The sequence below is a fragment of the Penaeus vannamei genome, chromosome 6 (assembly GCF_042767895.1).
Source record: "Penaeus vannamei isolate JL-2024 chromosome 6, ASM4276789v1, whole genome shotgun sequence".
In the NCBI taxonomy this organism is placed as follows: Eukaryota; Metazoa; Arthropoda; class Malacostraca; order Decapoda; family Penaeidae; genus Penaeus; species Penaeus vannamei.
This window is the reverse complement of record NC_091554.1, coordinates 8,414,492-8,426,991: the sequence shown is the minus strand read 5'-3', so window position 1 is coordinate 8,426,991 and position 12,500 is coordinate 8,414,492. Positions and strand designations below refer to the sequence as shown.

The following is a 12,500-nucleotide window of genomic DNA, read 5'->3' as shown; positions in this document are numbered from 1 at the left end:
TTCCCTCCAGTCACGAACTTACATTTCCCTCCAGTCATGAACTTACATTTCCCTCCAGTCACGAACTTACATTTCCCTCCATTCACGAACTTACATTTCCCTGCTCTTCTTCCCTTCTACTTCCTCCCAATATACTCTTTTTTTTCTTTCCTTCGATTTCCCTTTCCGTTGCCCTTAAATGCTCCTTCTTTTCTTCCCTCCATTTCCTTTCCTTCCTCCATTTTCTTCCCTTCCCGCTCCATTTCTTTTTCCTTCCCCCTTCCATCCTTCTGTTCTACTTCCCTTCTCTCCCTTTCTCCTTCCATTTCCCTTCAATTTCTCTCCCCTTCTCTCTTGTATTTCTCTTCCTTTCTCCCACCATTTCCTTTCCATTTTCCTTCCTTCTCTCCTCCATTTCTCAACAGCCTTCCCTTTCCATTCCCCCTTCATTTCCCTTCCCTTCCTCCCCCCTTCCATTTCCCTTCCCTTCCCTCCCCCCTTCAATTCCCTTCCTTCCCTCCCCCTTCAATTCCCTTCCTTCCCTCCTTCCATTTCCCTTCCCTTCCCTCCCCTCCTCCAATGCTCCTCCTACCCTTACCCCTTTCCCTTCCCCCCTCCCCCCCTTTTTTCTTTGTACCTCTCCATTGCCTTTCCTCTTTAAAGAACTCCATGGGACAGTATGTACTCACCCTGTACTTCTTTCCTCTTGTGTTTACTACTGCTTGTACTCTGGCCAAGTTCCCTTCCTCTTAACTTGTAGAAAATGGGGTCGTTTAGATGATAAAGACAACGCGTTATTTTTTTTATTATCTATTTATTTACTTATTTGTTCATTTACTTGTTTATCTGTCTATCTATTCAATTCTCTGTTTATTTTTCCCATCTGTTCAATTGTTTATTCATGTATCTATCTGTTCGATGATTTGTTTGTTTAGCTGTTTGATTATACAGTTTGGGTGTATTTTGTACTTTTATTTTATTCGTGCTGGTGTTTGAGTTTCCGGTTTCTTGTCACCATCATGTAAACACACACACACGCACACGCACACACACAGCCACAGCCACAGACACACAGACACACAGACACACACACGCACACACACACACACACTTAAGACGCACATTTACACATCCATACTCACACAAACACACAGATCCACGCCCACACTCACATCTATGGTAAAAAAAAACTCACAAATACACATTCACACTCACACGCGCACACAGGCGGGCAACGCTACACAAAACACCCAGACGCCATCCACGCCCACACAAGCACACTCAACCCGCACGCAAAAAGGTCGCGGGCGTGTGTGACGAGAGTAAAAGATGTCCTCCTCCTTCCTCTTTCCTTTGCATGATCTTGCAAGACAACAGCAAGGTCCCTCCTTTTCTCCTGCAGGTTGCAACTGCCGCATCGTCACCGGAACTTTTCTCTGGGGAACGGGAGGGAGGGGAGGGAGGGGGGAGAGGGAGCGGTGGGGAGGGAGTAGGAGAAGGAGGGGTGGGAGTGGGAGAGGGAGAGATGGGGAGCGGTGGGGAGGGAGTAGGAGAGGTGGGAAGGGAGTAGGAGAGGTGGGAAGGGGTAGGGAGGAAGGGGGAGAGGGAGAGGTGGGAAGGGGGGAGGGAGGGGAAGATGGGGAGGTGGAAGGGAAGGGGGGAGGTAGAGGTAGGGAGGGATGGGGAGAGGGGGCGAAGGTAGAAGAAGAGGGGGTAGGGTGAAGGAGGGGAATAGGGGGTGGGGGGAAGGAGGATAGGGTAGGGGAGGGAGATGAAAGGGGTGGGGGGAAGGGAAGGAGGGGAATAGGGGGTGGGGGAAGGAGGGATGAGGTAGGGGAGGTGAAAGGGTGGAGGGAAGGGGAAGAGAAAGGGAGAGAAAGAGGTGATAATGGAAGGGGATGAGGTGGGGAGGGAGGGAAAGAGGGGAAGAGGAGTGGAAGAAGGGGAAAAGGGGAAAGGGGTTGGGAAGAGGGGAACGGATAAGAGGGAGAGAGGATAGGAAGGAGGAGAGGAAGGGAAAGGTAAGGGTGGAGGATAGGAGAGAGGGAAAGAGAAAGAGGAAAGACGAAGGGAAAGAGGAAAGGAAAGGTAAAGAACAAAGGGAATATGAAAGAATAAAAATAAAGAAGGAGAGATCTTGAAGGCAGACCATATAAGAAAAGAAAAGAGGGAGAGGCGCGGGGAAGAAAAAGATCTTAAGGAGGCAGCGAGAGGGAGAGAGACCAGCCCGCCATCCCCAACACATTACATTGATCTATGAGGAACCTCCAGAGTCTTAAAAACTGCTATTCTTATTATTTATTTCTGATGGACTGCGGGCGCTCTCAAAGAGGGGTTGGCTACGGCACTTGTGAGAGAAATTCGAACTTGAGTTGTTAGTTTCCTTACGCACATGTGTCTACCTACATGCATCCTGTACACACGCGCGCGCGCACACACACACACACACACACACACACACACACACACACACACACACACAAACAAACACAGACACACACACAACACACACATATTCGCACATACACTCGTGTGTGAATTTACATACATGTGGCTTTATTCGACTATTTTTGTGTTATCTCCCCCCCCCCTTTCGCATTTTCCTGTCTGCCCGTTTGTCTGTCTTTATGTATATGTGTATATGTAAGTATAAGTGTTGTGTGTGACTAAAATCGCCCATGTGCGTGGTGTTACTTAAAGATGAAGTAGCGAAGGGACACTGCTGATGATAATGACACAAGTAATGACCCTATTGATAAAATAATTATATCAATTAGCAGCGGAATAAGTGTCAATATTTTTGCGATAATTCTGATAATGGAAATCGTAATGGAGATGATATTTTACAATGATTTTAATAATAACGTCAGTGACAATCAGGCAGTAATTGCAATATCATTATCTTATGCAAAAAAGACAGTGATTAATGATACACTAATAATGAAATAAAAAGGAAAGTATACTATTTTGTATATAATAGCAAATATATGTTATAAGATATATTCATATAATAATCAAAATGACATCTTAAGCATTGTTAGGAAAAATGTAATAGTATTCTCATGAAAATATTGATGGAAACTCAAATATAAATGATGATGTTAATAATAATTATAATAATGATTATACAGCAACAAAAACGAAACAAAAACGATAATGATAATGATGATAGCATTAATTATATCAAGAATAACGGACGCTGTCAGAGCAATAATCATAATATTGCAAATACTCGTAGGAATAAGATCATAACTAATATCATTAACAACTGCAACATGAATAACATCAGCAATATCAGAGAAACAACAATAACAAAAATAATGACATTAATGATAAGCCATACTACTACTGCTAACGATATAACAATAATCATAACCAATATAATAATGATAACAACAACAATGACAAACAAGAAAAACGTAGGTAAAGGTACTAAATAACATCCTAATACACATTATTTTCTTTTATTTCCGCTGTAACTGCGACTTTTCTCATTATCATTCCAACTGCTGTCATGCCGTAGTTGAAAAGTTAACAGCACATTCATATTAATACGAACGCCCTTGACAGAATTCATAATGTTCTAAAACAGTATAACAGTGATAACAACAACAACAAAGAGAACAAGATGGGCGACAACGATGACGGAGACGGCAATAATAATAATGATGATAATAGTTACAATAATCATAATAAAAATGATAATAATAACAACAAGTCAGCACAGCCATCTCTTCACACCAACACCTTCCATAGAAAAAAAAAAGAAAAAAGAAAAAAAAAAGATAAAGAACGAAAAAAATCTTCAAGAACAAAGAAAGTAAGAAAGAAAAGAAAAAAACAAAACACCATCCTAACAACAACAAAAAAATAATACCAACACACACCAAAAAAAAAAAAAAAAACCCTCTCAGGCTAAAAGGCGGTCGGGAGGGAAGATCCAACGCAACAAGACAGCGGCCGCTCGCAAGGGTTCTAATGGCGTGGCAGAGCTGGTAACAGTGTTTGCCAAGTCTGTTCAAACCGGTCGGTTGTTTATTGAGTGCTTGGGTTCGCTCGGGCGCCGGGTGCTTGGGAGACAGTTCGTCTAATTAAGGCAAACGTTGTCGTATCGATTATTGCCTTCGTTTCAGAGGTGTGAGGTGTGAGGGGAAGGGGGTGTGAGGGATAAGGGTGAGAGGGTGGGGTGTGGGGTGAGGAATGAGGGCGTGAGGTGTGAGGGGAAGAGGGTGGGGTGAGGAATGAGGGCGTGAGGTGTGATGGGGAAGAGGGTGTGAGGTGTGAGGGGAAGAGGGTGTGAGATGAGGGAAGAGGGTATGAGGTGTAAGGGAATGAGGGTGAGAGGGTGGGGTGTGAGGTGAGGAATGAGGCCGTGAGGTGTGAGGGGAAGAGGGTGTCAGGGTGGGGTGTGTGATGAGGGAAGAGGGTATGAGGTATAAGGGAATGAAGGTGAGAGGGGGGTGTGAGGTGAGGAATGAGGGCGCGAGGTGTGAGGGATAAGGGTGAGGTGAGGAATGAAGGCATGAGGTGTGAGGGGAAGAGGGTGTGAGATGAGGGAAGAGGGTATGAGGTATAAGGGAATGAGGGTGAGAGGGTGGGGTGTGAGGTGAGGAATGAGGCCGTGAGGTGTGACGGTATGATGTAGGCAATGAGGGGAAGATGGTGAGAGGTGAGGTAGGTTCGGTGTGAGAGGAAGGGGACGCGCGCGTGTGTGCGCACGTGTACGTCTGTGTGTACATCTCTGTGTACATCTGCGTGCGTAAGTGCATAAGTGCGAGTTCCTGCGTAAGTGCGTGTGTATATCTGCCTCCGTGCGTATGTCTGCGCAGTACAAGAAGAGAAATTGTGTAAGGACTCCCTGATACTAAATCTTTCTTCCTCTTTCCAGGCACTAAGGGTCGCTGATCTACTTATAAGAGATCAGGGAGCCTAAAGCATCTTAGGTCTCGGAAAAGTCTCGCTATTGTGGCAACTCAGACAGGCTCGCTTGACACCTGCTAGAATAACACAGCTCCTTTTCCTAAAAAAACATTTATTGCTATCTGAATAACAAAGTTATTTCTCATCATTGATATTTCATGTGAGATAAAAAAAAAAAAACATATATAATAAACAAAGCATAAACCAATAAATCAACAAAAGACAAGCATTGAATTAACGAACTTATAAATCCCCCTCTCTTTCCTGCAACCCGGAAACAACACCCAAGGCTTCACCGAAACCCCCCAGCTTCTCAAAACACACAAACAACCAAACGCTCAAGATATTTAGGGCGCTCCGAGAAGCCCCTCCCGCCGTACTTACCGGCCGTTTGATTAGCGAGTGCCAAGTGAAGTAGATGAAGGTAAAGTTAGCCGGCACTGGCACGATGAAGTCAAGGGCATAGCTGTTGATGACGCCTTCCCTCACATAGTACAGCTCGGCCACCAGACCTGCGGGAGGAGAGAGAAAGAACAAAGGGTTAAGTGTGGCATTACATTGGGTTTGATGGAGGGTACTGGGCACTTTCGTGGCACTGGGGACGGGATGTAAGGTGTGTCTGGGGTACTAGAATGTCTGGGAAGGTGGCACTCACACGAGTGGTGAGGATGGGTGGAAGAGAAAAATCTCTGCTATGCGGTGAAGCTTTGTTCTATTCATTTGCTTTTATGTGACTATACAAAGGGCATACCTGCAAATATATTTATATGTGGAAGGATAATCACATGTGCAAAAAAAGGACAAGGTTTATGATCTTTCATTAATTCACTTACTTTCACAGACACACAGACGGACATTTCTCCAAAAAAAGAAAAGAATAAATAAATATATTTCTAAAAAGTTGTTTCAGCATCAGAAAACATGAATATGCAAAAGCAAAAGAATAATAAACGGCAAGGCAAATACGCGCCCATGACACACGAAATATGGGGCGTGGTGGCGGGGGCTGCTCGCTCGGCTACACCACAGCGACGAGGCGGCATATTCTCCCACATCACGTAATGCTGCGCTATACACTATGGGGAAGGCTTGGGCTGTGGGCCGGCCTCTCCCCCTCCCCCTCTCCCCAACATCTCTCTCTTCCTCCTCCTCCTTCTTATCCTTTTTCCCCTTCTCCTTTCCTTCTCTCCCCCTCCTCGTCCTTCCTTAAATCCCTGCTCAATCTGTTTTGGGATGGGTGGGGTGTGTGTATGTTGTATGTTTGTATACATATGCGTATGCTATATATACATTTTCTGATACTGTAATACCACTTATTGGAACATTAATTAGTGTCTTGCTTTACACACATACACAAACACACACACACATATATACACATATACATATATATGTATAAATAAATAAATAAATGTATACATATGTATGTATGTGTATTCATTCATAGCTTTTGCAACAGGATGATTATGCCATTTTAATCATTAACAGATCTAAACCGTTTTACGCGTATTTCATGACAAGTTTCGTCCAGCCCCCAATTCCACTTTCACAGTACACAAAATCCCACCGCTGCCACCCAACCACAAGAACAGGCTACGAGACAGAAATTGAATTATGACGACCACACGGACGCGTACCCTGTATACCACACACATTATGTAAAGGGTCTTACAATAAACTATTTTTGATGTACAGGTATCACTGCAATACCAGGAATCTGTAATATTACGTGGGGATTACTTATCCACGAATGTTCCATTAGATCATGCATTTGATATGAACCCAAATGTTTTTCATTACGTTTTTTTTTGTTTTTCTTTTTTTGTTCTTGCTCTTGTAATCTCTTCCACGCAAAAGTGTACGTTTGTAAAGTATAAATCTTGTCATCATGATAATTAAAGCTTCAAATATATTAACTTTTGAAAAAAATCATAGTTATCGCTGACTCGCCACAATGTTATTATATATATATATATATATATATATATATATATATATATATATATATATATATATATATAAACATCGTGACGACTCAAGAAGAAAAAGAAAGTAATAAGAATTCCTTATTAAAGAAGAATTTAGAATATACCTTTCCTCCACTTCAGAATATCTAACCCATGTAAGTTTATCTAATTTTACTCTCGTCGAATTATAAATGGAGTATAATAAGTCACTCTTCCGAGCTTATAAATAATGGAAAGCCTCTAGACACACACGCAGATTTGAACGTACATATGCAATAGAGAATGAATATGTATGAATGCACTCTAATCGCTTGCATAACGGATCCCTCATTCACATACGACCACTATTTGCCAGGAAAAGTAAAAAAGCGTAAAAAAATGTTCAAATAGAATTTACTTTTTATTGTGCTTTTATCTATTGATCTCTTTCTCAAATTCTCGAGTTCAGTGAGGAAACTATTGTCAAGAGTTGATTGATCACACGGTTTGTTAGGTAGCAAAGAGGAAGAGAGGGAGAGGGAGAGGGAGAGGGAGAGGGAGAGGGAGAGGGAGAGGGAGAGGGAGAGGGAGAGGGAGAGGGAGAGGGAGAGGGAGAGGGAGAGGGAGAGAGAGAGAGAGAGAGAGAGAGAGAGAGAGAGAGAGAGAGAGAGAGAGAGAGAATCAGAAAGACCGACAAGATCGATAGCTAGAGAGATTGAGATAAAAAGAGTGAATGTATGCACGTATGTGTCAGTGCGCATGTGCGAGGAGAGAGAGAGAGAGAGAGAGAGAGAGAAGGATAAACAGATGAATTAACAGAGGCACCGACACGTGACAGGTGAAAATACCTCACCCATGTACATAAGATACACACAAAAAAACGCCGTCACATCATAGTAAGGCGAAAAAGAAAACGCCCAAAAAGAGTGAAAAAAAGAGGAAAACAACAACGACACAAGGCAAAATAATGAAAAAACGAGAGAGAGAGAGAGAGAGATAAAGGATAATTACCCCCATAAACCACAAGAGGAACCTCCGCTGAGGGGGGGGGGGGGATAGGGAGGTGTCGAGAGAGGGAAAGTATTAATAAAATGCTTAATGGAAAGAAACCCGCCCGTGTTGCTGTATCGTGCACGGGGAGATGGCGTGCTCTGGCCAGTCCTAAAGAGTGATGGCGCGGTGAGAGCAGCTTATGAGACGAAAGACAGCAAAGGGAGAGGGGAGAGAAAGAGACAGAGAGAGAGAGGAGGGAGTGGAGAGGGAGAGGGGGAGGGAGAGGAAGGGGGATGGAGAGGGAGAGGGGAGGGGGAGAGGGAGGGAGAGGGATAGAGAGGGGGAGGAGGGAGAGGGAGAGGGAGAGGGAGAGGGAGAGAAAGAGAGAGAGAGGGAGGGAGAGAGAGCGAGGGAGAGAGAGAGAGAGAGAGAGAGACAGAGAGAGAGAGAGAGAGAGAGAGAGACAGAGAGAGAGAGAGAGAGAGAGAGAGAGAAAGAGAGAGAGAAATAGAAATGGAGACAGAAACATATAGCGAGGGAGAGAGCGATAAGAGAGAGACACGAGAGACCGAAATCACATCCTCAGTTCTCACGTAAGTAAAAAATACGAGAGTCGCAACGATGGCGGCCATGAACTGCGTGTATGCATGCGGTGCGTAGGACTTTTAGACCGAGGACCTCCATTATTTCCCCGTGGAGATCCTGCCTCCACTGCCCTGCGGATCAAGTGGTGTTTGGAAGGGAAGCAGAATTATACGTAACGACGATGGAGGGGCTACCTTGCGAAACGGGACTTAAAAAGGAAAGGTGGAGGAAATTCAAAACGCTGCAGTTACAAACGCAAAAATATAAATTAAAAAAAAGCTATAATTACAAATGGAAACTCAAAAAATGAAAAAAAAATTGCAATAACATACGGAGAAGGAAAAAACAAAAACAAAGCAATTACAAACGTAAAAGAAAGAAAAGGCAATGGCAAAAGGAAGAAAGAAAAACTGCGATCACAAAAGTAAAATAGATAATAAAAGAACGCTACAATCACAAACGCAGAGTGACTTAAAAAACAAAACAATTACAAAAGCAAAGAGAGAAAAATTCAAACCACTGTAATTACACCCGAAAGAAATAGATGAATTTATAGCTAAACATAAAAAGTTCCAACTGCAAATAAGAGAAAAATTAATAAACTGCAAACACAAAGTAAAAAAACAAACAAACAGCAATTACAAAGGAAAAAGAAAAGAAAACAGCAATTACAAAGGGGGAAAAAACCAGCAATTACAAACGCCCGTGATCGAACCCACGAAAATTGGCGGGAACCGGCGCCGAGGCTCCGAAGCAGCTTCGATACTTTTCATAAACTGCTTCGGCGGGAAAGGGAGGAAGATTGATGGCTCGGGCGGGAGTGAGGATAAGATGGCGATTTGCATGATGGATGTCGGGAAGCGGGGAGGGAGGGAGGGAGGGAGGGAGGGAGGGAGGTCGCAGGAAGATCGAGAACCCGCAGACGAAGTTCCGAAGAAGTTGCGTCATCTTATTCGGCCTTCGCTTCCCGCAGCCGCCGCCGCCGCTCGATCGATCCCCCCCCCCCCCATGGCGCTTGTCCGTTCGAAAATGCCTCTTGGGTTTCGACTCAAAACGACGGAGATTCGAATGGCGGACACGGCGGAACACACGAGGCGGGAGAGACAAAGAAACAAACACCGAACACGCAACAACAAAACAAGTATCGGGTATAAACAAACGACCCCACCCCAAAAAAAAAAAAAAAAAAAAAAAAAAACACGTATCGAGAAAACAAACGAAACACCACAAGCAAAACTCGTATCGAGGAAAACAAACAAACGATACACCAAAAAAAAAAAAAAAGAAAGAAAAAAAAAACACGTATCGAGAACAAACGAAACACCAAAAACAGAAACACGTATCGTGAAAAAAAAAAACAGAATAAAAACGAAACATTACAAAAAAGAAAAAAAAGCGAAAACAAAAGAAGAGCGAAAAGCGCGCCGAGCTGCGTGTCCGAAGCCTCGAAGCCCCGCCGACCCGAGGTGAAGAGGCCCGTAATGGCGACAGGTGAAGGGCGGGGAAGGGGCTTTTATGGACGCCCCTCCTCCGCTGAAGGGGTTACTCGCTCCTCCCCGCGTTATAGGGTCATCCCGAGGGCGAGGGAAGGAGGAGGAAGAAAGGAAGAGAGAGGGTAATGAAAAGGAAATACTTCTCGGCGGACGCTAGAAGTGTCATGAAAATGGCTGTCGTGAAAAAGACACAACACACGAGGCTAAGAGGGGGAAAAAAAAAAAAAATCTTGAAAGAGGAGAAGATCCGGGTTCTTGGGAACGAGGGCGGGAGGGAGGGGGGGGGGAGGGGGAGAGATCTGGTAAAAACAAGCTCGTGATTTTTTTTTTTTCTTCTCTCTCTCTCTCTCTTCCTTCTTTCAAGTTGCGTCGATGAAGGAGACTGATACGATCCCGTCTGAAGCAAAAAGAGCGCTTTTGAAGACGGGTTCAAAGTAACGGGATATTATACACACGTATATGGTACGATCTCCGCTCTGCATGGAACAAAATCTCAACCGAAAAACAAAAGAATTGGATTATTTTTTCCTCTTTTTCCCCCATTTCTTAAATTTATTTTAGATAATCATAGACCAATTCTGATAAACACGGAAACTTTTCGGATACAGCGGGAAAGGCGAGAAAGAGAAAATTAAATTAAAAAAACGTATATAAAATGTAATGTTTCCTCAATAAATACGAGTCGCAAGAATACCTGTCATGGACGCGACCGACGAAAGTGAGAGAATATAAACTAATGAAGCTTAAAAAAAGATGTGGTGCCATCTATTGGACGGAGGAGGAAATGAATTGGCGAAGGAGAATGGGAGTTGGGGACAGAATTTGCATAAAGGTGTGCCATACTTCACGTGGATGCTCCATCACTCACTGATCTAGGGACACGCACACACGCATACGCACACACACAGACACACACATGCATATATATATCAATATATACATATATAAATATTTAGAGAGAGAGAGAGAGAGAGAGAGAGAGAGAGAGAGAGAAAGAAAGAAAGAAAGAAAGAAAGAAAGAAAGAAAGAAAGAAAGAAAGAAAGAAAGAAAGAAAGAAAGAAAGAAAGAAAGAAAGAAAGAAAGAAAGAAAGAAAGAAAAAGAAAGAAAGAAAGAAAGAAAGAAAGAGAGAAAAGCACGAAGGCGCCTCCGCAACATAACATGAAAAAAAGGAAAAACATCAAGACACCTTTAAAGGAGTAAGAAACCTCTCATTTCCTGACAAGACCGGTATAGAGCACAGAAGAAGATGCGGTTCTAAGCTAAATTGAATGAAAACGCAATGGTTCGACTACAACCTTCGCTTCAACCAGTGCGTTACATAAATGGAAATATATACTACCACTACTCGTCTACAACCTTTAAATACACTGAATAGAAATACAGAGGAATGTTGTTACTTTTTTGTAGTTTTAAGTTATAAGCTTCCAGTTCTCCGTCTGTCGGTCTTTCTTGTCTGTCTCTCCCTCTCTCACTCTCTCTCTCGCTCTCTTTCTCTCTCTCTGGCTCTCTTTTGCTCTCTCTCTCTCTCTCTCTCTCTCTCTCTCTCTCTCTGGCTCTCTTTTGCTCTCGTTCTCTCTCTCTGGCTCTCTTTTGCTCTCGCTCTCTCTCTGTCTGTCTGTCTGTCTGTCTCTCTCTCTCTTTCTCTCTTTTGCTCTCTCTCTCTCTCTCTCTCTCTCTCTCTCTCTCTCTCTCTCTCTCTCTCTCTCTCTCTCTCTCTCTCTCTCTCTCTCTCTCTCTTTTTTTTCACAAACCCCTCGCCTCTCCCTGCCTGGTCGAGGGGAAGAAGGTTTTACTACCAGAGGGGAAACCTATAGTCGAGGGGAATATATAGAGCAGGACTCCCTGTGGCGCAAGTCGTGTTTATGAGCTGAGGTGGACATGAGGGGAGAGGGGAGAGAGGGGAGAGAGAGGGGAGAAGGAGAGGGGGAAGAGGAGGAGAGAGAGGAGAAGAGGGAAGAGGAGAGAGAGGGGAGAGGAGAGAGAGGGAAGAGGAGAGAGAGGTGAGAGGGGGAGAGGGAGAGGGAGGGAGAGGGGAGAGGGGGGAAGAGGGAGAGAGAGAGAGGGGAGAGTGAGAGGGTTAGGGGTAGAAGGGGAGAGAAGAGGGAGGGTAGGGGATTAGTACCAGGGGAAGGGGAGAGAAGATACGGGAGTGAGGGATGAGTGAGGGGAGAAGGGCTCAGGGGAACGGAGGGATGAGGGATGAGGGGGAGTGAGGGGGGAATGAGGGGAAGCCCTTGCAAAGCGGAGAAATCCATCAGAATCCGCAGATGGCTGATGATTTGCCGTGAGAGGTGATGCTGCGCGCGAACGTGGCAACACAGAGAAGATGCTCATGGCGGGAGATGAAAGGAAAGGGAGGCTGCGCATCTCACCTTCGAAAACAGAGGCTGTTTTAAAAATAGGGATGGAGAGAGAGAGAGAGATGGAGAGAGAGAGAGATGGAGAGAGAGAGAGATGGAGAGAGAGAGAGATGGAGAGAGAGAGAGATGGAGAGAGAGAGAGATGGAGAGAGAGAGAGATGGAGAGAGAGAGAGATGGAGAGAGAGAGAGATGGAGAGAGAGAGAGATGGAGAGAGAGAGAG

At 44.3% G+C, this 12,500-nt stretch overlaps 1 protein-coding gene across 1 annotated transcript in view; it reads right to left on the bottom strand.

Moving 5' to 3' along the window:
• The window catches only part of LOC138861921 (tyrosine-protein kinase Drl-like), a 56,681-nt gene that overhangs the window by 37,623 nt on the left and 6,558 nt on the right, over positions 1–12,500 (bottom strand). Inside the window, exons 2-3 of the mRNA XM_070122385.1 lie at positions 6,610–6,616; positions 5,284–5,411 (exon numbers count right to left, since the gene is read on the bottom strand). Of these exons, the coding sequence (XP_069978486.1) occupies positions 5,284–5,411; positions 6,610–6,616 (135 nt within the window). The remainder of the gene's footprint in view (positions 1–5,283; positions 5,412–6,609; positions 6,617–12,500) is intronic.